General features: G+C 41.8%; 1 protein-coding gene across 1 annotated transcript in view; it reads left to right on the top strand.

The window, feature by feature from the left end:
• Positions 1-25909, top strand: part of SOGA1 (suppressor of glucose, autophagy associated 1) — a 131421-nt gene that overhangs the window by 50213 nt on the left and 55299 nt on the right. The window contains 1 exon segment of the mRNA XM_043989423.1: positions 21691-21753. Coding sequence (XP_043845358.1) covers positions 21691-21753 — 63 coding nt within the window.

The following is a 25909-nucleotide window of genomic DNA, read 5'->3' as shown; positions in this document are numbered from 1 at the left end:
CCTCATCAGATGTTTGTAAGGAAAGCACTGAAGAAATGTAGTGTTAAATTAAATATCTTGCCACATTTTCCCCAGCAAAATCTGCTGAGTCCTGTTTCCTTCCCTGGAAGGCTCCAGAGGAGTATTATAGTTTCCCTCCTGGAAAAGACTTCCGGCCTGTACAGTCTGACAGCTATGCTTTTCCTCCTTGACCTTGGTTTCACTGACTCCATAGACAATAAATACACCCTCCCCCCCTCCCCCCAGGTTAGTTCCTTTTCAGCTAACACAGGTTTTCAAGGTCAGAATCAAGGTCAAAGCCTATTAATGTATGAGCTATGGGTGAGTTGGGGCCTCTTGTTACCAGGCTTGAAAGAAGTTGAAAGTACTCTGAATGATGTCAGACCTATGGGACTCTCTTCAGAGGCCTCTGTCGAGGGCAGTATTTTGAAAGGGACAGGCTGTGAGGGCATACTTTTATTTTATTGAAATCCTTTTTAAACATCACATCATTTCCCTTTATTTTCCTCCTCCCACCTTTAAGCCTCCCTTTTATTTAAAAAAAAATAAACAAAACCAAATAACAAAATAATCCAATTTGACTATATATAAAACATTTAATACTCACTTCCCTACCCTAACCTACCTATGGTTCAGAGCTTTAGAACAGGAAGGGATATCAGGGCCCATCTCTCCAAACTGTGTCATTTTACACATGAGGAAACCATAACCCAGGGTAAGTTAAGTGACTAGCTTCAGGTCACACAAGTAATAAGTGTTACAGACAGGGTCTGAACATGGATCCTTTGATGCCCAAGCTTTATTCTTTCTACTGCTGCCTCTCTGTAATTTGAAGCAAGTCACTAGACTTTCCTGAAAGGAGTGGGGACTGGGGGGAGGCGGGGAAGGAGCCCTCTGTTCTTTTTAACCAAGATTATTCATTGCAATTAAGTGAGTTTTATTTGTTTTATTAGTTGTTTATATTAGTCTCTTTGTTTTGCTTTTTTTTTTTTTTTTTGCTCTGCATCAGTTCACACAAGTCTTCCAAGGGCAGACTTCCATGGGGCTAGGTCTCCCTTCAGGCTGTTTTTTCTCTAATAAAATGGTGTTGATTGCTGGCTGTTTACAGAGTGGGAAGCTGGGAAATACACTGAGAAGAAATTGAGTTCAATATGATCCATTTTACTGACTATTTGCTACATGCCTAGAACCATGTTCGACCTTGAGGAAAGAGGGGAGGCAAAGGGGGAGATACAGATACTACAGCCCTTGCCTGCAAGGCTCTTAAAATGAAGTTGGACAGGCAAGCCCAACCAAGAAAGAAAAACCGTCATCCGGAAGATCAAGTTCTAACTGCCTAACAGATTATAGACAGTGCGTAGGAGAGGCAAAGGGAGCTTTGAGACAGCACACTGCCTTTGGTATGAGCTCTGCCCATTGCCTTCAGAATCATAGAGACTCTGGGGTAACTTCCTGCCCTGCCACTTACCAGCTGTGTGCCCTGGAGCACAAGGCAAGGATGACCCAAACTGGTGTATGGAAAGAACAAGTCCCAAGGAAGTCTAGGAAAGGAAATCTGGAGGAGGGAGGGTCGGGGAAGGGCTTGGAGATGGATTAGTAAATGCAAAACTCAGAATTTCGCTGAAGTATTTCTAGCGAATACCTGCCTACTTGTTCAGGCATTTGAACAATTGAAAGTTCATCTTAAGCTTTTTTTCTTGTCAACAAAGGGGAAATGTTCTTGGTGTCTTTTAAAAACCAACAGGCTGAGCTGCTCCACCTTCCCCTTTCATGTCTTCCCCCATGAGACTGTAAGCTCCTTGAGAGCAGACACTGTCTTTCTTTTTCTTATTTGTATTCCCTATGCTTAAGCAGAGAGCCTGGCACAAAGGATATTTATCATATCTACTGTACCCATTGTAATGCTCTGTTTAGATTTAATGTAGAAAGATTTTTTTAAAAAGGAAAAAAAAACAAGAAAAGACTTTAAGCTTTCAGGGAACTTACCTGGTTTATAATGTATTGATGATGAAACAAAGGATAAAGGAAATAACCTGCTAGCCTGAGATATAGCCCTCTGGGTCCCTTTCATGCTCATTTAGAATGTGCCCCCAGTAAAGGGGAGGGCCAATCAGGAGCTTGTCCAGCTCCTTCAGGATCACATAGAAAGTCCTTTGTTGGGCATTTTAAAGCTTTTCACAATCTGGCTCCTTCCTACCTTTTCAGTCTTTTTATACTTGACTCCCGTCCAGCTCTCTGGCTGAATTGCTGTTCTTCAAACGTGTCACGCCATCTCTTGTTTCTGTGCTTTGTGTTGGCTGTCCCCTATACCTAGAATGCTCCTCTCCCCACCTCTGCTCTCTAGAGAATCCCTGGCTCAATGCCACCTCTTCTAGGATGCCTTCCCCAGTTCCCCCAACTGCTAGGGAATTCTCCTTAATGGCTACATTCCACTTATTCTGTATGCTACTTAATTATATTATGTTCTCTGTCCCTCCATTAGATTGTAAACTCACCCGAGGCCTAGTTTTTACCTTTCTTTGTATCCCAGTGCCAGCACACTGCCCTGCACATAGGTAAGTGCTTAATAAATGTTTGTGGATTGATTGCTTCGTCTCTGGACTGGCTTCAGTTGCTACTAAAACATTAGGGCTTAAACTGTTTTATGCTTCGATATAAACAAAGGGAGCTGGTAGCCCTTATAAATGCACCAGTCTATGGTAAGTAATGGAACAATAATATATAGGGTAGGTAAGGATGGACCCAGGCTAAGTAAGCATGCAATCCTTATGGATTAGATTGTGGCCTCATCCATCCCTTTGCCCCTTCTAAGGATCTCCCCACTCCTCTCCCTGGGGGAAGAGGCCTGTTATGACCAGACTACCTTACCCTTTCTTTCCTGAATCTTTTGCTCAGCTTACTTCTGATCCCTGCTTTCAATTCTTGTACTGCAGGACAACATAACCACTGGATATGTCTCCTTAGGGTGAATCATTTAACAGATCCATGTCTCAGGTTTCCTAGAAATGAAGTTATTATCTTCATTGGGATGTTTAGAATCTACTGAGCAACAGGTGGAAGCACCTGTTATTCCTTGAACAAGATGCTTTATCTCTTGACTTTGTGTATTTTCTTTAGTTTTTCTCCATTATGGAATGATCTCCTTTTTCTCAACCTCCTAGCTTTCCTATATTCCTTCAAGATGCAGATAAATTTCTACCTACTGCAAGAAGATTTTCTCTATCCTCCTCACAACCTCTCCCTACCTCACTCCACTCCCAGCAACCCCAATGCCATTCCTCCCAGATCGCCTCCAACTCACCCTGGGTACCATGTTTGGATCTAGTTGTTTACATGCTGACTCCCCATTGGAATATGGAGCTGCTTCAGGATAGGACCATCTTTGCCTTTCTTTATATCCCCAGAGCTTATGCACCGCTGCCTGGCGCACAGATCAATAGACCTTTAATAATGCTTATTGACATAATTGGGCAGGGAGGCACATATAGGCTCAACAAAAGACGGATCACCTAACATTGGAGTTCTGGATAGGGGGAATGACCTCGTGAAAGCAGAATTTAAGAGAAGTCCAGCACCAGCCCAATAAAGTTCCTGGCCACAGCTGTGGAAACCCATCACCCAGCGATGTATGATGAATGCTGGCAACTGAGCCGTGGTAGAAAGTGTAATTTGTTCCTCCCATGACAGTTCTGAGGCACTCCAGACATCTGAGTTGATGTCCAGAGTTCCTTGAGTCCCACTCCCCAGCTTCCTAAGAGGGTTGGGATCACTCAAGTTCCAGGCTGGCCTTCTCACAGCTAGGATTACCCAGCTCTAGAGGGTGAGGTGATCTGTATGGCCTCAGCAACAGAGGAGTGGCTAGTGGCTAGTACAGAGAGCCTCAGCAGCTATTGCAGCTATCTTCTTGATGGGCAGGTAGTTACTTTATCATATGCCTATTGGCTCATGGACACCAGGACACTGGGCACTCTCCTCTGTGGACTGGGTAGGATTGGATTCTGATCAGGCCAGCAAGCTGCAGATTAGAGCCCAGAGCTCACTGCCCTGCTCTACTCTGATATTACATTTGCTCCAGGAAAACTCTGGTTTTAGACCAGATTTTTACGCTTGGTTAAAAACTCCTATGCCATTCATTTGGGGTTTAAAAAGGAAAAGAGGGTGAAGAATATCAAAGCTGGGGGAGGACCTTAGGACTTAGGACATAAAACTATTGAGCTGGAAGGAACATTAGGACATAGGCTATGTAGACTGTAAGCCCCGTAAGGGAAGGTCCCCATGACCCAGCACCATCCAGACCCCACCCAGGGGGTTCACATAAGCAGAACTGTGTTCCCTTTTCTCTTTATATCCCTAGTGCCTAGCCACAGTGCCTGATACAGGTAATAATGCTTATTGATAGATTAATTAAATGCAAGAACCACAAGAGGCTTAATAATAAGAATAGGGAGCAGCTAGATGGCGCAGTGGTGGTAAGCATTGGCCCTGGATTCAGGAGGACCTGAGTTCAAAACCAGCCTCAGACACTTGACACTTACTAGCTGTGTGACCCTGGGCAAGTCACTTATCATCCTCATTGCCCTGGAAAAAAAAAAGCAACCATGTATAATAAGAATAACTGGTAGGGCCTCCTCCCCATACAAATTACATCGTATTTATTTTTTGTCTATTTATATGTGTACATGTTGTTTTTTCTGATAAAAATATAAGCTCCCTGAGTGTAATAACCATTTTGTCTTGTTTGATTCCCTACACTTAGCAGTCTGAAAATCATTTAATAAATGCTTGGGTTTTTAAAAAACAAAATTTTAATTTTTTTTTTTTTTTGTGTGAAGGAATTGGGGTTAAGTGACTTGCTTAGGGTCACACAGCTAGTAAGTGTTAAGTGTCTGAGGTCAGATTTGAACACAGGTCCTCCTGAATCCAGGGCCGGTTGCTCTATCCACTGCGCCACCTAGCTGCCCCATAAATGCTTGTTAATAGAATGATTCCGAATCTTTTAAGATTTGCAAAAGATTTTGCTAACAATAACCCTGTGAAATGTAGTACAAGTATTGCCATTACCATTTTACAGATCAGAAAACTGAGAATCATTAAGTATTAAGTGACTTCTCCAGATGAAACAACTAGTATCAAGTCAAGGATTTTAGACCAAGTCTCTTTTTTTTTTTTTGGTGAGGCAATTGGGGTTAAGTGACTTACCAGGGTCCACACAGTAAGGTGTCAAAGTGTCTGAGGCCAGATTTGAACTCAGGTCCTCCTGACGCCAGGGCTGGTGCTCTATCCACTGTGCCACCTAGTGCTGCCCTCCAGTTTCTCTTGACTCCAAACCCTAGTACTGTTCCACCAGATCACCCTGCTGAGTCATAACAGCCTCCCTTAATTGCTTTAAGATTTTCAAGTGAATGATACAAGTAGGTTACCTTGAGCCACTGCCTAATTATAGTCAGTCTCCTGTTGCTCCCTAGAAGGAAGCTACCTGAACTTGAGACTTCCCTCTAGACAGCTGCCCCAGGGTATTCAAGACCTAGCTCAGGTGATACCTTTTCCACGAAGCCTTCCCTGATTTCCCCTGCTGACATGAATGTTTCCCTCCTCAGAATTTCTTAGCTCCCTTTGTCTGGATCTTTCCATGGCCCCCATCCAATCTTACCTTGCACGCTATTTATTTCTTTGTGCAAATATCCCTCATCCCTTTCTACCCTGCACCATCATTGAACTCCTCCCACCACCACTTCCCAAACACACACACTGAGTTGTAATCACCTTGAAGACAGGGCAGAAATTATCCCTGTTAAACAGTAAAACTGCAGCATGGAACATGGGGGCTGACATCTAGTGGGAACTTAATAAATGGTTGTTGGATTTGTTAAATTTTGTAGCTGTCACCAAGCAGCACAGGTTTCTGGACTGGAATCTTTAGGACAGTGGTGGGGGACTGAGCAACAGGTCTGGGTCAGAAAGAAGTCAGAAGGGCTGCCCTACTTAGACATCCCCTCTACCTCCTTATTATGGGAGTACTGATCCCTATGGGTTCATTTGTGAGCAGAATCCTCAGTCTCACTTCTCTGTACTCTTGTGTTCATTGTTACCAATTTCTGTGTGGGTTTTGGGAAGTAGAAATTCGATGTGAAGCAAGCCTTTGTCCCTGGCATCTGACTTGAACTTGGGGTCCCCAGAGCCCAAAAGCTCCTGCTGCCTTGAGATGGTCTCAGCTAGATACAATCAGTGGGGAGGGGAAGCACAGCCCTGCCAGCTGCCCAGGGGAGCAGCTGGCATTAACTGATGCTGCTGCTGCAAGGTCACCCAGCCCAGCACAGTCCCACCCTTTAGAGGGCACAAGGAGGACATGGCTGCCTCCTTTCTGTCCTATAGTTGTGGCATGCTGGGACACTGGAGTTACATGGGGAAGAATGGGCACTATTCTGAAGATGCATTCCTGAGACACAACCAGGATATCTGCTTGAGCTGCAGTCCTTATACTTGCCCATTAAAGGAATGATGAATTGAATGCAGAGACAGTGATGAGTATGATCCAGGTTTGCGCTATGGTAGCAGTATCTTATTTCCTCTAATCATGTTAAAACCTTGAATTGGGGTCTCAGCATTTAAAACCAGAAGGAAACATAAATCATGTAATTCAGCCTCTTCATTTCAGAGATGTGGAAATGGATGCCTAGAGAGAGAGAGAGAGACAAAGGGACTTGACAAGTTTGTACTAGGTCATAAGCCGAAAAAAATGGAATTCAAACCAGTTTCTCTCATTCCAAATTTAGGGCTGTTTCCACTATACTATAATGCTGGAGATCAGGAAATCTGCATTTAGTCCAAGTTTTACCAGAAGTTCTGTGTGGGACCTTGGTCAAGTTATTTCCACTCTATCATCCTCACGTGCCTTACTTCACCTGCAAAGAGAGGAAGTTAAACCAGATGGTCTCTAAAGTCTCACAGAGATGGTAGTCTGTGTTCAGTCTTCTAAGTAAGGCCCTTCTAGTGACAGTCTCCTTCTAGCTCTGACATTCCATGTTCTAAGGTTCCTTCCAGCCTTTGAGATTGTATGTTCTGTGTTCCAAGGTCCCTTGCAAATTGTGACATTCTGTATTCTGTATGTTCAGGTTTCTACCAGCTCTGCCACTTCTTTGTTCTGTATACTAAGAACACTTCCTGAAGGCTGACTTGGCATGGAGACACATATTACCTTATTTGTCATCCTGAGAATCCTAGGACTCTTGCAGCTTATGACCTATCACATCAGTCTGGGACGATGAAGACAGCTCCCCTGGGCAGTTGGCAGAACTGTCTTTCCCTCCCTGCTTGATTATTCACATAATCACAAAGCCAAGGTCTGACCCTGTAATTCTCCTGTTCAAGAAACCTTCAGTGGCTGCCTAGTGCCTCCAGGATAAAATACAAATTCATCTATCTAACATTTTATAGGGAGGTTTTTGTGTATGGTTGTAACATTGTCAGACATATACATTATGGAAGGGTTAAAGTGCATGTACTACATACACTAGGAAGGGTTGTTTTGGGTTTTTTGGTTGTTGGGTTTTTTTTTTTTAACATGAGAAGGTTGGTTAGAGGGGCTCAGAAGGAAATTTAGATAAATTTTTTAGATGACAGAACTATAGGTCTCCGAGGAAACACTAGGATATTTGGGACATGACATCGAGAAGGAAGGACCATGACCTCCATCACATGTCCCTCAGTGATCCCTCTAATAACAAATCCTGGATTGAACAGACTGTGGTTTCAGAGTAGTGGGGGAAGAGGAAGTAATAACTCATTCATTCAATACTTCCAGGGTTCCATGAGCTCATCAATTCAGATACTCCCTCCAGCAGTCCAGATCATAACTCAGCCAAATTTTCTCATCCTTTGTTATTCTTGTCTCATGTTATTCATAGAGGATCCACCCAGTGCCCGGAAGCTTCTTCCTTGAGATTACCAATAAGGGACTATGGCTAACTATTGGTTATCCCTCATTCTAAGTACCTGACTGACCCACCTTCCTTTCCAATCATATATTTTCTGGATTTTTTTATAGCATTTCTTACATGTAAATCATAATTTACCCATCATCTCCTATATCTCCATAGATCTTTGAATGATTTGCAGTCTTTAGTCTTCAGAGATTATGTTGTTCCCTGATTTGTAGTCATATAATATCATGAGAACACTGATGTTTACAAGGTAGAAGGGAGCAGCTTGGGATTATTTTAAAATGTTGTACAATTTCCCAAATGCAATACAGGATGCTTTCTTTCTCTAGTTTAATTCTAGGTCCAGCTCACTGTCCATCCAAAGTACCTGCCTAAGAAATAAGTACTGATATACTTACTAACTCTGTCTATCCAACTGCACATTGTTATCTAAAAAACAGATATTTTTCATCCATTTGGTTTCATCCTTATGGATTGTTAGACTGATCATTTTTGAGTGGTCATGACAGATGGATGTTCTCCTTAAGCTCAAATAAACTAGATTTATTTCAATAGAATGTAAACTCCCTCAGAACAGGAACTCTTTCTGTTTTGTCTTTCAGTTCCCAGTGCCTAGAACAGAACTTTGCTTATAGTCACTTAATAAATGCTTGTTGAATTGGATTGGATGCTTACAATAAATTGTTGAAGAAGAAACTTAAAGACTGCATTTTGCTGTTTCATATTTTTTAAAAAATCAATTAAGCAATGAGGTAGCTAGGTGGCACAGTGGATAAAGCACCACCCCTGGATTCAGGAGGTCCTGCGTTCAAATCTGACTGCAGACACTTGACACTAGCTGTGTGACCCTCAGCAAGTCACTTAACCCTCATTGCCCTGGCCCCCCCAAAATCAATAAGCAATAAAGACGGGGACTTTGTATTCTTTTTTTTTTAAACCATCAGTCAGTTGTGGGATCATGGAGAGGTGGTCTGCTGTAAAAAAACAATCTGTGGTTATGGCTTACCTGTTCCCTTTTCATATTTTCATCAAGGACACTTTCTTTTTTGTTTGTTTGTTTTTGCAGGCAATGGGGGTTAAGTGACTTGCCCAGGGTCACACAGCTAGTAAGTGTCAAGTGTCTGAAGGTGGATTTGAACTCAGGTACTCCTGAATCCAGGGCCAGTGCTTTAACCACTGCGCCATCTAGTTGCCCCTCATCAAGGACACTTTCTTTTTTTTTTTTTTTTTCGGGGCAATGGGGGTTAAGTGACTTGCCCAGGGTCACACAGCTAGTAAGTGTCAAGTGTCTGAGGCCGGATTTGAACTCAGGTACTCATGAATCCAGGGCCGGTGCTTTATCCACTGCGCCACCTAGCCGCCCCATCAAGGACACTTTCAATGAATATGTAGATCATTCTCATAAAATTTAATTCACCATTACACTACTTCTCTACCAGTCACCCTACTATAGCAGCAAGGTGACTTTATTTTATTTCCTTTTCTTTCCTTGGGAGAAAGATGAGTCTGATACCTTTGGGAGCAGCAGCCCTATTTACCCTCCTTTTTGCACAGGAAAAGTTCAAATATGACAAAGGAAATGAATGGGGGAAATGGTTTACAGCACAGAATACTTATCCTATTCAAATTTGAAATCTGAGAGGAGAGAGACTATATTTGGCTAGGAGGGATATGAGAGAAAACTTCATAGATGAAGTAGCTTTGGAACTAGATCTTGAAGCATGGTTAAGGTCTCAGAAAGCAGAGATGGAGAAAATGCATTCTGGGCCTGGGATGCTGTATAAACAAAGGCAAAAAAGGGAGGAAAGGGTGTGTATGTACAACAGCAAGTAGTTGAGTTTGACATTTGCCCTGTAGATATGTGAAAGGTAGTATCAAAAAAGTTGAGCATGTTAGAAAAGTGAGTGGAGTGGGAGAGTAAGGAGTTGATAATGTATAGGTTATGAATGAGAGAACTGGAGGATGGTGGTGCCTTCAGCAGAAAGAAGTTTGGAAGAAGGGGTAGAGATAAGGAAAATCTTGGACATGCTGAGTTTGAGATGTCTACAGGAGAGTTTAGCTTTTGGAAGTCTTTAATTGCCAGACTAAGGAGTAGGACTGATTACTTCAATTCCACATAGCAGGTTCTCCTTTAGGTTTGAAAAGTGGAAATCAGAGGGAATCCTCCTGTCAGGAAATCCTGCTGTGAATTTTAGCTTAATGAACTTTATAACAACCAGAGCTGCCTCCAAAGAGAAAGGGCTGACTTGGTGAGTTCCCAATCACTAGAAGTTTTCCCACAAATGAATGACCAATTTATTCTGAATTCACAAGCATTCATATTTTGGGTGAGGGTTGGATTAGGTGATCTCTGAAGGCCTTTCCGACCCCTGAATGCTTGGATTCTAAGGACAGCTCTGCCCTTCCTCCTACAGATGATCCTTGATTTCAACTGTTAAAATCCCAGACTTGATGGATCATGTATCAGACTTAGTAATGACTATTTATGTTGTCTTTCTCTTCTTTTTGAGACAGTTTCTATAGAAACAAAGGGTCCCATGGCAATTCACTTGCTCAGGCTACTCATTCCCCATATGGGTTTATCATCATCTGCCTTTTGACATCATATTAGGTTGCTACGGAGATATTGCCACTAAGAGTGGAACAGAAGGTGAAGCTCCGGGACCCTGGCTGATTTGGTTTCCATGGAGATATCTCTTCGACTGAGAAAATGAGGGAGGTTCCTTGCTTTCTTGGAGATGGTCATAAAGCCCAGGCTAGGGATCAGGAGACAGAAAGCCATTGATTTTCAAATACCAGCCCTGTCTCTGATCCAGGGTAAATCATTTAACCTCCCCTTCTGTCATTTGTAAAAGGAGGATAATGATACTGAATGACCGGCCTCACCTCCTGGTGGCTTGATGGGAAATCCTTATTTAACATTTGTAAAGCCCTTAGAAGATGCTATTTTCCATGCTATATCAGAGGCCCTCTTATATGTGGCCTGCCCTACTACCCTGCTATCCTTTTGACTCTGGGCATGCTCAAGGATTCAGATATGGGCATCAAATCAGCAAAGGATATTTGTTTCTCTTCCTCTAAACAAGCTCTTAATTTGGGGACACATGACTATATACAAACACATGTGTATATGCGGATACACATATACATACCATACATATATTTATAACTACATTTAAATACAATTTCTCCTTTGTAATCATGTGCATTTAAACATTCTTCTGAGAAGGGGTCCAGAGGCTTCACCTGCCTGCCTTTAAAGATCTATGACCCTGGGGCAGTTAGATGGCACAGTGGATAGAGCACCAGCCCTGGATTCAGGAGGACCTCAGTTCAAATCCGACCTTAGACACTTAACACTTACTAGCTGTGTGACCCTGGGCAAGTCACTTAACCCCAATTACCTCACCAAAAGAAATGACCCTAAAAAGGTTCCAAACCCCTGTTCTAAAAGGATGTAACATGTGGAAGCGACCTTAAAGATCATTTAATAAATCCTACTTAGACACGCTTTTCAGAGGAGGAAATTGAGGCCAAGAGAGGGAGTGGGACTTTTCTAAGAACATACAAACATTAAGTGGCAGATGCAAGGATCATGTCCAGGTCCTGGCCTCAAGCCTAGTGCATACCCCACTGTACTATGTTGTCATCACCCTATGGCAGCAACAGCAGCAGCTCTTACAGGTGATCATTATATCCAGCCCACCACCCAACACAACCCTGAAGAGGTTTTTCTAACAGCAGGCCTCCCTTTCCTGGGGTGTGTGCAGTTCTCCCTGTGCATTTTGAAAGGCTAGATTTGATTTTCTAACCCCTACATTATATACACTATGCCTTTGCAACTAATTAGATCCTAATGGCCTTTGTCATTTGGAAATCAGAAAGGACATTTGCTCGACTGGATGATAAAGAATATATTCTCCAGTAGAATGTAAGCTCTGTGAATAGGGGCTATCTGTGACTCCAGCACCTACCGTGGCACCTGGCACATAGTAGAGTTTAATAATGCCTTGTTGAATGAGTGAATGCATGAATACTACTGAAGTTGGAGGAAGTGAGGTTATGAAACTTTCAGTATTCTAAGGCTGAACTCTTTATGATTTGGAGTATGTGGCAATAAGGAAAGATGCTGTTCTTATTGAGACAGGACTTTTGGTCATATATTGATTTAGCTTTACATGCTGAGAGGAGCTGAGCCGTTAAGATTTTCAGGAGAGACAATGTAGCTATAATCTCAAGAATTATTTGCAAGACACATGGATCCAGAAGTTAACAAGACTAATAGACCCATTGGTCTAACTTAGCTAAAAGTAAAATGAAGTGATGAGAATCAAGGTAAGAATTTGCCAGAGAGCCCAGAGGGCCTCATCTTCTCCTATTCAGCACTATTTCCCAATAATCTATATGTCTCTTAAGTCCCTGGTATATATAAAACATAACTCCTTCCTCTCAGCCAAGAGTTGGTGTAATTGAGGACAGAGCAGTTGCATATATCCTCAGATATGGTCATACTATTGTTTTTGTTTCACAGTTTTTGTAACAGCTTTCAGTTAGGAGTTGGTAGGGAATATCCAGAAATGACGGTGATCTATCAATGGAAAATATATACTAAAAAACCACAATAAAACAATGCTTCTTCTATCAACCTTTTTTGGGGGGGAGGGGGAGGGCAATGAGGGTTAAGTAACTTACCCAAGGTCACACAGCTAGTGTCAATTATCTGAGGCCAGATTTGAACTCAGGTCCTCCTGAATCCAGGGCCAGAGTGCCACATGTGCCACCTAGCTGCCCTGCAGCCAACCTTTTTTTTTTTTAATCTTTAGTGTTAACTTAACATTATCAACAAATACAATATTTTCATATATAATGGAAGATCAAAAAAGGACATTGTAGGGGCAGCTAGGTGGCACAGTGGATAAAGCACTGGCCCTGGATTCAGGAGGACCTGAGTTCAAATCCAGCCTCAGACCTTGACACTTAACTAGCTGTGTGACCCTGGGCAAGTCACTTAACCCTCATTGCCCTGCAATAAAAAAAAAAAAGGGCATTGTATATAAAAACCAATACAGTTTTTTAAAAGTGTATGTTAAATTTAGCAAAATAATTTTTAAAAGGCGCCCACCAATTTATGTCCTCTAGAACTTTTTTCCTATGTAATTTTTTTAATGGTTTATGTTCTGCCTTGCCCCTCTATCACTTCTGACTCCCCTGCCCTCTGCACCCCAAATATAAGCTTACCCCAGCTTTCCTAGTCTCTCCAGTGCCTTCCTCTTCCTCATATAGTCAACCCCACCCCCCCAGTTATATTAGCTTTGAAGTGACTCTTCTATCTCATCTCAGGAAGGAAGACCTCCAGGATCAGTGACAGGGAAAGCAGATTGTTGAAGGGGGTAGGGGAAAGGGACCCACCAAGTCAAGGGCTGTTTGTGGCTGAGTTTTGTGTGTGTGTGTGTGTGTTTTCTGGACCCAAATGAAAAAGGTTGAAGTAGTTGGGAAAGTACCCTTTGCAAGGTTTTCCAGAGTCCTCTCTGTGAGTAACTAGAAGGATGGTGTGACTGACACTCCCTGTTTGGGTACAGCAGTGCTATGACCATAGTGGCTGGAGGGCAGTACATTTGTTTTCTTCCTTTGTTTTTTCTATTTTTTAAATTTTCATTTATTTATTTGTTTGTTTTTGTCTGGCAATGAGGGTTAAGTGACTTGTCCAGGGTCCACACAGCTAGTGTCAAGTGTCTGAGGCTGGATTTGAACTCAAGTCCTCCTGAATCTAGGGGCTGGTGCTTTATCCACTGTACCACCTAGCTGCCCCCAAATCCTTACCAATAGTCAAATAAACAAAAGGAATAAAATCATCAAAAATGATAAGCTTGAAGCTAATTACAGTTTGCTAACAATATAAAATATGTATATTCATTTTACAAAAAAGAACAATTGTCCCTCCACAAAAATCTTTCTTTTTTTACATATTCATATGAGCTTTTATGCTGGAAAAGACCTTAGAGGTCATTCTTATTTCAGTTTGGCTCCATTTTATAGAGAGGAGAAACTGCAGGCCCACTGAGGGTAAAATAGATTATCCAGGTTCCAAACCACAGTCCTTGGGGATTCAAATTCATGGTTCTTTTCAAATTTTTGCAAACTAACTATGATATTGACCACGGACAGTAAGGTGCCCCTCCTGAAGAATCCTGAACAGATGTTCAGAATCTTCCCCCTTTCTTTTTTTTTTTTTAGTGAGGTAATTGGGGTTAAGTGACTTCCCAGGGTCACCAGCTAGTTAAGTGTTTAAGTGTCTGAGGTCACATTTGAACTCAGGTACTCCTGACTCCAGGCTGGTGCTCTATCCACTGTGCCATCTAACTGCCCCTCCCCTTTCTTTTTTAGCTTCCTCTCTGCAAGGTTTTTACTTCTACTCAAATAAGCTGCTCCAGTGTCCTACCACCCACATAAGCTCCTAGGGATCACTGGAAACATGTAAGGGCCATTGCATTTCCCTTACAAAACTTTTTAGAGAAACAAATTCTCTTGTAAGGTGGCTAATGGGTTTAGCCCTTCTAGGCATTTTTTTTTTTGGCAGCTGGGGGGTTAAGTGACTTGTCCAGGGTCACACAGCTAGTAAGTGTCAAAGGTCTGAGGAGCTGGATTTAAACTCATGTACTCCTGAATCCAGGGCTAGTGCTTTATCCACTGCGCCACCTAGCTGCCCCTCCTTTCTAGGCATTTTTAATGCAAGGATTTCCTGAAGCCTTAGCTCTAGTAATTTGCCATTTTTTAAAGGTAGTAGAAAATTGCATTGTCCCAGTGGGGGGGGGGGGGGGGGGAGGGGGCGGGGCCGCCAGAACATGAATCTTTAAGTAGAGAGAAGGGAAACTTTCAATTGTTTTGTTGGTTTCGTTTCAGGCATGTCTAAACCCTTTGGGACCCCCATTTCAGGTTTTCTTGGCATAGACACTGCAGTGGTTTGCCTTTTCCTCCTCTAACTCATCTTACTGATGAGAAAACTGTCCAGGGGCACACAGCCAATACGTATCTAAGGCTGGATTTGAATTCAGGTGCTCCCGGCTCCAGGCCTGGCACTCTGTCCGATACACAACTACCCACTTAGCTGATAGGTCTTAAATCCATCCCTTTATAGCCACTTAAGCTATAAGTAATATAGGTCTTCTGACGCCAGATCCGGCCCTTCCCATTATGTCACACTGCTTAGCCATGAGGTCAGGTTCCAAATATCCCAAACTACTTTAGAATACTGTCTGGACAGGTCTGCCTGTCTCCTTCATCTAGAGCTGGGTGTGCTTATAGCTTCTGTAAATGTCCTGCCCTGTCAGCCTGAGTCTTCTGTCCAGGGGCTACTTTAAATTTTGATTGTAAAAACTTTAATGGTGGAGTTACTAGTCACTTAACCTCCCTAGAATCATACAAAACCGTCAGGTTTATATAAAATAGACCTCTGTCCTCTCTCAGTTTCCCCTCTGCTTTGTTTCACTGATCAAAATTTGGAATTTTTAGAAACCTAACAAACCTTATCTTTCACCTACTTCCTTTAGCTTTGTCTTTAAAATCTTGTCTTTAAAGCGAGCCTGAGTTATATATTTATACTGTGACCTCACTTCCCATGGACTCTCCTACAGCCTGGAAAACTATTATGTTTCCTACTAAGAAATTCCAAGTGACCCAACCTCCATTGGATACTTGTACCTTAGAAACTCAGGTCAGGATTAGGGATCACTCCTTCATTTATTGAAAGGGTCTATGCCTTCTAATGGACTTGTCTTGGTTTTTCCTGACCAGGGTCTGCGAAATGACTCATTTTCTTATAAAACCCTGCCTTTTTATAATGATAATAAAAATTTTAATATCCTACTTCAATAGCATTTTAAGATTTTGCAAGAACTTTTCTCACATCCCCATAATATAAATATACAACTGTGATTGGTTGTCCTAGGGGAACTGAGTTAAAAATAGATTAAGTGACTCGCCCAGGATCATACAACTAACAAGTATCTGTGGTTAGATTTGAACTCAAGTCTTCTTGGCTTCAAAACCCTGCAATCTATCCACTTAGCTTCCCGACAAAGGAACAGAGTACACGTATTTGTGACTATGTAAAAAGAAAAAGTGATTGAGAATTAATGGACAAAGAATTCTGGTGGGACTTAGAAGTGACTCAAAAAATCATTAGGCTCCTTTATGCATTGAAATTGGCAGCTAGGTAGCTCAATGGATAGAAACCTGGGTATGCAATCAAGGAAGACGCTGAGTTCAAATTTGGCCTCAGACACTTATTAACTGTGTCACCCTGGGCAAGTCACTCAATACTCTTTGCCTTAGTTTGCTCATCTGTCAAATGAGCTGGAGAAGGTAATGGTAAACCACTCCACTATCTGCTAAGAAAAGTCCAAATGTGGTCATGAAGAGTCTCATGACTGAAACGACCTAACGATAACCTGTTGAAATTAATTAGTTTTCTAAGAAAACTTAGTAGGATATATTGATGCTCAATGTTAAGGTTTTGTTTTGTTTTGTGTGGGGGCTAGTGAGGGTTAAGTGACTTGCCCAGGGTCATACAGCTAGTAAGTGTCAAGTGTCTGAGCTTGATTTGAACTCAGATCCTCCTGAATCCAGGGCAGTGTGCTTTATCCACTGCGCCACCTCGCTGCCCCAATGTTAAGTTTTTAAAAAATAAAATATGCAATTTTGGACTTGGGGGTGAGATACCTTGGTTCAAATCCTACTCTACTACTTATTTGCTTATCTCTGTCAAAGAGAATGACTTTGAAACTGAAAAAAGAGAGAAAAAATGGTGTCAATAGGGAGTTGATAACCAAGATAAGTAAGTAATATTAAGAACTAGGAGAACTGTCATGAATTCAAGTTACCTGGCCTAGTATTGCTGAGCTCTATAAGTGATCTTCAAAAGATCATGGATAATGGGAGAGGGAAAATATACCAATTTTCACAAAAATAGGGAAGAATGGAGAGTGAGCCTTATCTTAAGAAGAAAAATCTTCACTCTTATAGCTGTGCAAAAGTGAAATGGGTTGCACTGGGAAGCAATGCTTCTACTCTCACTGGCCATCCCACAGTACAGACTAGATGTATTGCTTCAAGAAGGGCTTGTTCAGGTATGTGGTTGACCTAGATCAGCATTCTCTTCCAACTCTGAGATTCTGTGACCTTTGGTAATTCATGTAATACTGTCTCTGAGCCTTGATGTCTTTAATCTGTAAAATAGGATTGATGATATTTGCATTCTCTTCCTCTTGAGACAGTTTTGACAAAAGCACTTTGAAATCTGCATGCTCCATAGAATTGATGAGTATTGTGGTTATTTTGACTTTTTAAAAAATATTACTCAAAAATCTCCCAAGTGCTTAGGCCCAGGGCCAGCCCCAGCAGCCATCAGGAAGTACTTCTTGCCCTTGAGGGCTGGCTACCTTGCTGTTACCCGGCCATTGAGTCAAGGGAATGAATTAGTGAGAACTAGCATTCTTCCCAGCAGGGCTGCCCTGTTTACAAAGAACAAAACCAACCTTGTGGAAATGAGTCTCCGAAAAAGGGGTGAAGAATCTCCTTCAGGGGTGGCCCAGCCTCCTTTGTCCTTTCTGTGGACTCTGGTTAGAGTAGGGAGACAGTCAAAAATCTGACTCTTCCACAGTCTCCAAAGTATCATTTAGCGTCTTACGACAGCAATTACAAGTGTATTAAGGAATCACTCTGCCACGATGTCTGCCAGCCTGGAGAAAGGAGGTAGGCCTCTCCTCCTCCCGCCACCTCCCCACAGGAGTTCCTGTCGCCTGTCCCCAGCAAAAAACAAAGGAAACTGAATCCAGGTCTGGAACCAGCCTAAAAAACAGACAGGGAGTATTATTGCAGCCTCTCTAAAGAGAAATTCCTGAAAAATAGCTCCCTAAGCTTTACAAGGAACTTTGATGCTTATATACATTATTATACTGGATCCTCACAGTAGGTACTACAAAGCATTATTAACCCTATTTTATAAAGGAGAGGTTAAGTTTCACAGCTAGTAAGTATTAGAGACAAGATTTGAACTCATGTTTCCCCTGACTTAGGTTCCATTGCCTGAAGTGAGCCTTTTCTTGAGTCCACCCTACACTATTTATTATTTTTTTGTTTTTGTTCTTTTGTTTTTTTTGTTTTGCAGGGCAATGAGGGTTAAGTGACTTGCCCAGGGTCACACAGCTAGTAAGTATCAAGTGTCTGAGGCCAGATTTGAACTCAGGTACTCCTGAATCCAGGGCCGGTGTTTTACCACTGCGCCATCTAGCTGCCCCTACACTATTTATTATTAATAATAACAACAACAATGGTTTCTATGCAGATAGGATTTCAAAAATTGGCAAAGCATTTTACATATAGCCAATTATCACAACAACCCTTTGGTTGTGGTTCAAGTATTATGATTTCTGTTGTCATTCTATCAATAAAATCAACCTACATGTGTCAGGCACAGTGTTAATCACTGGGGTACAATGAAAGGCAAAACCAGAACAAAACCTGAAAAGAACAACAATAAACTCACAATCCAACAGGAGAGACAAGATGCTAACAGCTATGTACAAAGAGACTTAAATTTTATTGTTGTTCATATTATCTCTAATGTGTCCTGACTCTCTGTGGACCCCATCTGAAGTTTTCCTGGCAAAGGTAATGGAAGTGGTTTGCTATTTCCTTTTCCAGCTCATTTGACACATGGGGAAACTGAGGCAAAGAGGTTAAGTGACTTGCCCAGGGTCACACAGCTAGTAAGTGTCTGAGCCCAGATTTGAACTCAGGAAGATGAATCTTCCCGACTTGTGGCTCGAGCAATCTATCCACTGCACCACTTAGTCTGCCCTTCATAGATGGGGCTGATAAACTGAGAGTACTCTTAGAGGAAGGGCACTATGATTAAGGAGGACTGGAAAAGGTTTTGTAGCAGAAAAATGGAACTTTAACTGAGAGCTGAAGGAAGGCAGGGAAGCTAGGAAGAGCTGGGAGATGAGGAGGAAGAACATTCCAGGTGCAGGGAACAGCTGGTGAAATTGTATGAAGGCAGGAGCTGGGACATATAGTTCAAGGAACAGCAGGTAGACCATCTCCATTGCATGGCAGAGTATGTGGGGCAGGGAAGTCTAAGGTGTATGGGGAAGGTAGGGAGGGGCCAGGGTATGAAAGGGCTTTGAATGGCAAAACCGAAGAAGACATAAGAGCCAAATAAGGGGCCCCTCAGAACCATAGGATTTAGATCTGGAAGGACGTTAGAGATCAGCTATCCACATCCCTTTGTTTGTTAGAGGGGGAAACTGAGGCCCAGACAGAGTAAATAATTTGTCCAGGGCAGTAAAGTGTCATGTGACAGCATCATGGTGTGGTGAGTTGGGCTGTCTTCAGTCACAGTCCTCCTGCAGTTAAGTCAGTGATGTTGGCTGTGTGACCTGGGAACGTCCTTTAACTTAATGCTGCTTTGGAGAACTCCAACAGTACTCAATTCACTGCCTCATCAAGGCTAAGTGATTTGCTTAGGGCCACACAGCTGAGAAAGTGCAGACACCCAAGCCTCCTGCCTCCCAGGTCTAGTTCCCTTCACTACCGCATCTCACTCTCTTGACTGAACCACCATGCCCCAGGGGGAGGCTAAAGTGATATAAAGAAAATGGGGTGGGTGGCGGTGTGGGTTATGTAATAATAGTAACTGCATTAATATATTGTTTTGAGTTATTCCAGTGTTTTAAAGCATCTCTCCATTTCATCATTCCCATAACTTATAAAGAAGGTGCTAGAAGAATTACTGGGACAACTGGTGATGGAAGCAATTAGAGCCCTGGGACTTTGAGGCAGAAAGACCTGACTTCAAAACCAACCTCTGACCCTGACTGTGTGACCCTGGATAAGTCACTTAATTTCTTTCTGTCTCAGTTTCCTTATCTATAAAATGGGGAGAATAATAACACCTATCTCCCAGGGTTGGTGGGGGATCAAATTAGATAATACTAGTAATGTGCTCTGTAAGCCTTGCTATATAAATTCTAGCTGTCATTATCTTCATATTACAGAAGAGGAAACTGAGGCTAATAGACCATTAACATGACTTTCCACAGGTCATATAGCTAATAAGTGTTGGAGGTCATGTAGCTAGCAATAATCATATAGCTCTTCTGATTCCTGGCCCAGCACGCCTTCCATACTATTTTGCTGACATTTGCTCTCATTTCATTCAAATGGTTTTGAACTCCTACTCTCTCTGTCTCCCCCCAAACTCCCTCCTACCTCCATCTAAAGTGCAATCTGGTGAAATTCATGATTGCCTCTCATAGTTCTGAATGTACCCTCAAATCCATTGATGGGAGTTTCTCCACACTTCATAGAATGGTCTATAAAACATGAGAGAGCCCTGTTAAAACTTAAAGGGGGGCTCATTGAGTATGAAGGGTACAGGTACCTATGTCAATCTGAAGAGCTGGGTAAGGGCAGAGTTTTTATTTTTAATCAAGACTGGAGGATAGACCACCCTACATGAAGGAAGAGGAGGGTAGATAACGTGTTTGAATTTGCAAAGTGAGCTATTTTGTTACCAGTTCGAACTTTGAATTTAGGCCTTAATCATTCAAACACCAGTAACTGACTGGCTTTTGAAATAGTTTTTGAAGACCAATAATGTATATATTACAGTTTTACATGTAACTGGGAAAGGTGCTGGATTGAAAGTTCAAAGACATGGATTTGCATGGGCTCTGCCACTTACTCTCTATGTGGTCATTTGAGTTTTCCTCTGCATCTGTAAAAGGAGATATAATACTTATATTATGAAGCACAAAAGATTCTCATAAGGAAAATGCTTTGTAAACTCTAAACCGTTATAGAGCAGGGCTTAAACATTTTCCACTCATGACTCCTTTTCTCCTAAGAAATATTTACATGACGCCCGGTTAAGAGGTATGTAAAATAGCGTATACATAACCTTTTACTGTTGCCAGTATTATTTTTCTACGACCCCTACATTCAGTTATCATTGACCCCATGTGGGGTTGCAACCCACAGTTTTTAAAAAGCTCTGCTATAGAATAATATTATGCTATAATGAAAAACAGAAGAATAAAAAGCTAAGAATTTATTTTACAAAAAAAGTAGAGGCAACAAAGTAGGAAAAATGAGAGAAGAAAGGCTTGAGATGTCACAACTTTCAGTCACCTGGCCAGGCAGTATAAAAATCCTTATTTCCACCAGTGTGTGAGCCCTTCCACTTCATGGAGTGTTGCAAATTCCTTGCCTTCAGACTAAGACTTGAATCAGCCTGTTAACCTGCCCTTCTACCAAAAAACAAAACAAAACAAGAATTCTTCACAAAGAACAACGCCATTTTTGTGTATTGGGAGGTGTGTGTCTGTAATTTGGCTGGAATAGAGGCAATGTGGTATGACAGACTACCAGGTTCTCTTCCTGGTTCTGCCAGTCACTGGTTATATGACTTTGGGTAAATCCTTCTCTTCTCTGACTCACAGTTTTCTCATCTGTAAAACAAGGATGCTAAACTGATCTCCCAGGACTCTTCCTGCTTCCACATTCTGTGTTCTATGTCGTGACATTCAGTGTTCTAGCTCTGACATGCTCTGATTTTTAAGGCAAGGCTGTGGAGGGTGGGAGGTGACTATTGTATGTTTGGCCCAGAACAGGCCATCTGTGGATGTTTCATAAATACTATTTCACAATCTGAGAGCTTTATCAATATTCCTTCTTTATCTCCTTCCAGCATTCCTTGAAGAAAAGAGGAACTCGTTCACTTGGAAAAACAGAAAAGAAGGCATCAGTCCAGGTATTTATTTAGAGTCTAAGAAAGCATGATTTAAAAACCTGATAGCAGAGGTGTGCTTGTGAAATTCTCTCCTCTGCCAGCTTTTCTCTTTCTCTTCTTTGTGTCAGTCTTTCCTTAGCCACAAATGCATTCCTTTCATCTGTCCCACTCCCCAAAGAGGCTTAGGAGACTAAGTCCTGGGAAAGACTAAGTCTTTCCCACTAAAACTCACTTTTGGGGGCGGGGAGGGAGGGAATTGGGGTTAAGTTTCTTGCCCAGAGTCACAACTAGTAAGTGTCTGAAGCCAGATTTGAATTCAGGTACTCCTGACTCGAGCCATTGCTTTATCCACTGCACCACCTAGCTGTTCCTAAGACTCATTTTTAAAATGAATATATTTAAGGTATTTGTTGAATACCCACTGTGTTTGGGACATTGTTAAAGGGTAGGGGAGATGCCAGAGAAATAAAAGACCACCCCTTCCCTCAGCATGGTTGGAGGCAGCTAAATTGGTCCTGAAGTCAAAAAGACATGAGATAAAATCCAACCTCAGACACTTACTTCTGTTTGCCTCAGTTTCCTCAACTGTAAATAATAAAAGCAACCACCTCCCAGAGGTCATGAGATAATAATGTAATAGAGCTTAGCACAATGGCTGGCACATAGTAGGCACTACATAAATGTTTATTCTCTTCTTTCCCCTTCTTCCTGGGGACCATGACAGTGAAACCAATGAAGGGGTGGGACCTGAGCTGGAGATGGACCTGTCTGCATCCCTTCTACCATTGTATTCAGTACACTTCCTTTCCCCTTGTACTCCCCCAGCTGCACCATTGGTCACAGCTTAGAAATGGCAGGCAGTTGGCTGTGGGTACATTGGCCTAAACTCATTTGAGAGTAGGGGTTCTTTTGTTAGGAGTACAGTGGGTTGAGTTTGGGGGTATTTGTATTTTCCCCATAACAATCATCGTAGTGTTCTAGATGCAGTGGGTGCTCAATGTTCATTTGTTTGTTCACACATTCATTTGTTCGCCCACAGTCTAGTAGTAAGTACTAAAGTAAGAGTCAGGAGACCTGGGTTGTCCTTTCTCTGTCACTAAAAGCTCTGTGAGTTTGGACCAGTCCCTTTCACTAATCCTCTTTTGTAAAGTGAGAAAGTTGAGCTTTGCAGCTTTTAGTTGTAAGAAAAAAATTCTAATTCTGTAAATTCTGTTACGAAAATATAACTGGATTTGGAAGGGAAGGACCTGGTTTCATCTTCTAGCTCTGCCACATGACCTTGGGCAGATCATCCTCTCTGCTTCCATCTCCTCATCTCTAAAAGAAGGTTGCTCTAACCCAGGAATTCTTGACCCTTTTGTGTGTCCTGGATGGACCCCTTGAGCACTCTAGTAAAAGCTTAGGGACCCTTTCTCAGAATACCATACTTAAATGCATAGAATAAATACATAGGATTACAAGAGAAACCAAAGGTTAGTGAAAATAAAGATGGAATTTGTTCCCCATCTAAGTTTACAAACCTCCTGAAATCTATCCACGCACCCTGTGGACCTGAGGCACAGAAACACTGCTCTAAATGAACTCAGAGGATCACCCATCTCTAAAACCCCAACTCCTGTGTTCTTAAGAGACATCCAACATGTATTTTTTGAGGCCCGCCACATGCCAAGTCATGTGCTAGGTATCATGGGACCCACAAGGAAGCAGCAGATTTGGATGGCCTGGTCCTCAAGGAGCTCGGAGTCTATTTAAGGGAACTAAGAGTGATTTTAAAATAGCTATAGTGTCAGGTTGGCTGTACCATATGAGAGAGACAAACAAGATACAAACAGTTGCCTTTTCCCTTCATGGTGGTCCTTTAATGACTGGGATAATCCCTGGCCAGCTGTTCAATTTGGAAGCAAAAAAAAAAAAAAAAAAAGGAGGGAGAGGAAACAGACAGCACTGTCATGTTTGGTGGGGAAAGGAGGAAGCCTTGGGGTTTCTGATCCTAAGCCACAGGCAGCTGAGTAGTAAAAGATGCCTCTAAGTTTTCAGAAGAGAGGAGAGATTAGAAGAAAGAACTTGCCTTGTTCAACATCTCCTCTATAATGTGACACATGATGTAACAAATCAAGTTGTTGCCTACGTGAAATTACAGATTTCTTTAGGGCAAGGTCTAGGTCTTAATTATTGTTGTATTTACTATAACTTGTTGCATTTATATAAATAAATAAATAAATGTAATTGTTGATTTGTCAAGACATCTGGTTTCTAGATCTGTCACTGAATTGATGTATGACACTGACCCATACGATTATATGACTCTGACATCTTTGTACCTCAGTTTCTTCATTGATAAAATGAGGGTAATAATCCTTATCCTGGGGGAACTAGATAGCTCAGTGGATAGAGCCCTGGGCCTGGAGTCAGGAAGATTCATCTTCCTCAATTCAAATCCAGCCTTAGATACTTCCTAGCTGTGTGACCCTGGGCCAGTCACTTAACCCTCTTGGCTCCAGTTTCTTCATCTGTAAAATGACCTGGAGAAGGAAATGTCAAACCATCCCAGTATCTTTGTCAAGAAAACCCCAAATGGAGTCACAAAGAGTCCAACATTACTGAAATGACCGAACAGCAATAAAAATCCCTATCCTGTCTATCTCACAGGGTTGTTGTGAGGATTAAATGAGATAGGGGACACTGGAGCCCTTTGAAAAGTCAAAAGAAATATGGAAATATTAAGTGGTATTGTTCACATGTATATTTAAATAATACAAATTATTATATTATAAATTATTAACATGTGCATTGTATTCATGTTAGTAATCTAGAAACTGTTGTATTCAAATCCCAGACTTGATGAAAGAAGACCTTAGCTCTGATAATTACTAACCATGTGATCAGAGACAAGTTATTTAAATTATGTGAGCCTCAATTATCTATAAGATGGAGATGACTGTACTACAGTAAAGTACTATAGAAATGGGTTGTTATTATATGTGAAAGGAATTATACTCTTCAAGTCACATAATTTCTCTGTGAGCCTCATTTTCCCTATCAGTCCAATGAAGGGGGTGGACCCATGGCCCTTTTAGCTCTAAATTCCATGATCCTGTAAAATACCACGTCCCTTGATCTCTCTGTGTAGACGCAATTGCCTATGAGGTAACTCCTAAGATCTTGAGATGGAAGGCACCTTAGGCATCATCCAGTCTAGTGGTTTCCATCCTGTGGGCTGAGGATCCTTATAAAGTCCAGGAACCCATGTGTTTATGAATGATTACCATTTTAATTTTTGGTTTTTGTATTATTAAAATATGCAGCATGACTCAATCATAAATAAAGATATAGCCCCATCAGGTGTAACAAATTTCTTACATTCATTGCTAGTTTTTAAATGCAATAGATGCTGTTGCAATGAATAAAATTTTTTTTTTAATTTAAGATGTAAAGATGCTTAGAAGCTGCCCTGAGAAGGGGAGCAATGAAGCTGTACTCTCAGGCATCATTGTTTTTCATTTCTATCAGGCTGCTTCATGTTGTGACTAGCATATGGGAGCCCTGAATTAATTGTCAGGGATGGGACTGGGGCTTTGACTGACTCATTTCTGACTTTCAGAGCTGACAGCAGGCCAGGACTGATGCCTTCCAACCAGATTTTCTTTTGAGGCTTCTGTTCACATTTGGATCTTGTCCTGTCACAGTCTTCATAGCTTCTAAGGTCTGGAAGCATAAAACATACTTCTCTGAGATTCTTTTCACTTATCTTCTCTTTCCCTAGGGTTACTCTATGGCCCTCCACTAATTTTATTCCTTAGCTAGTCCCTCCTCGGATGAGTTAATAGGCTTTTCACTTTAGTTTTCCCCAAATCAGAGAGTCCCTTTTCCCCTCCACTATTATCCTTACTGGGGAGATGAGCCCCCTACTTATTACTCCTTAACACTTTCAAATTCCCATGCAGTGGAAAAAGTTTGGATTTGGAATAAGAGGACCTGGGTTCAGATTCAGGCTCTATCACTTACTACCTGTGTGACTTGTGTGGCCTCTCTGGACTTCAGTTTCCTCATCTCCTATAGGGGATTCCTTAAGGAAGGGGTTAGACTAGATGACTTCTAAGGATCATTTCAACCCTTATCTCTGATCCTACGGACTCAATGCTAAGGATGCAACGAGGTCCAGGACAGGTAGGAGGCT

This window comes from Dromiciops gliroides, chromosome 2 (genome assembly GCF_019393635.1).
Source record: "Dromiciops gliroides isolate mDroGli1 chromosome 2, mDroGli1.pri, whole genome shotgun sequence".
Lineage (NCBI taxonomy): Eukaryota > Metazoa > Chordata > Mammalia > Microbiotheria > Microbiotheriidae > Dromiciops > Dromiciops gliroides.
The sequence above is the reverse complement of the archived record's forward strand: the minus strand, read 5'-3'. Positions and strand labels throughout refer to the sequence as shown.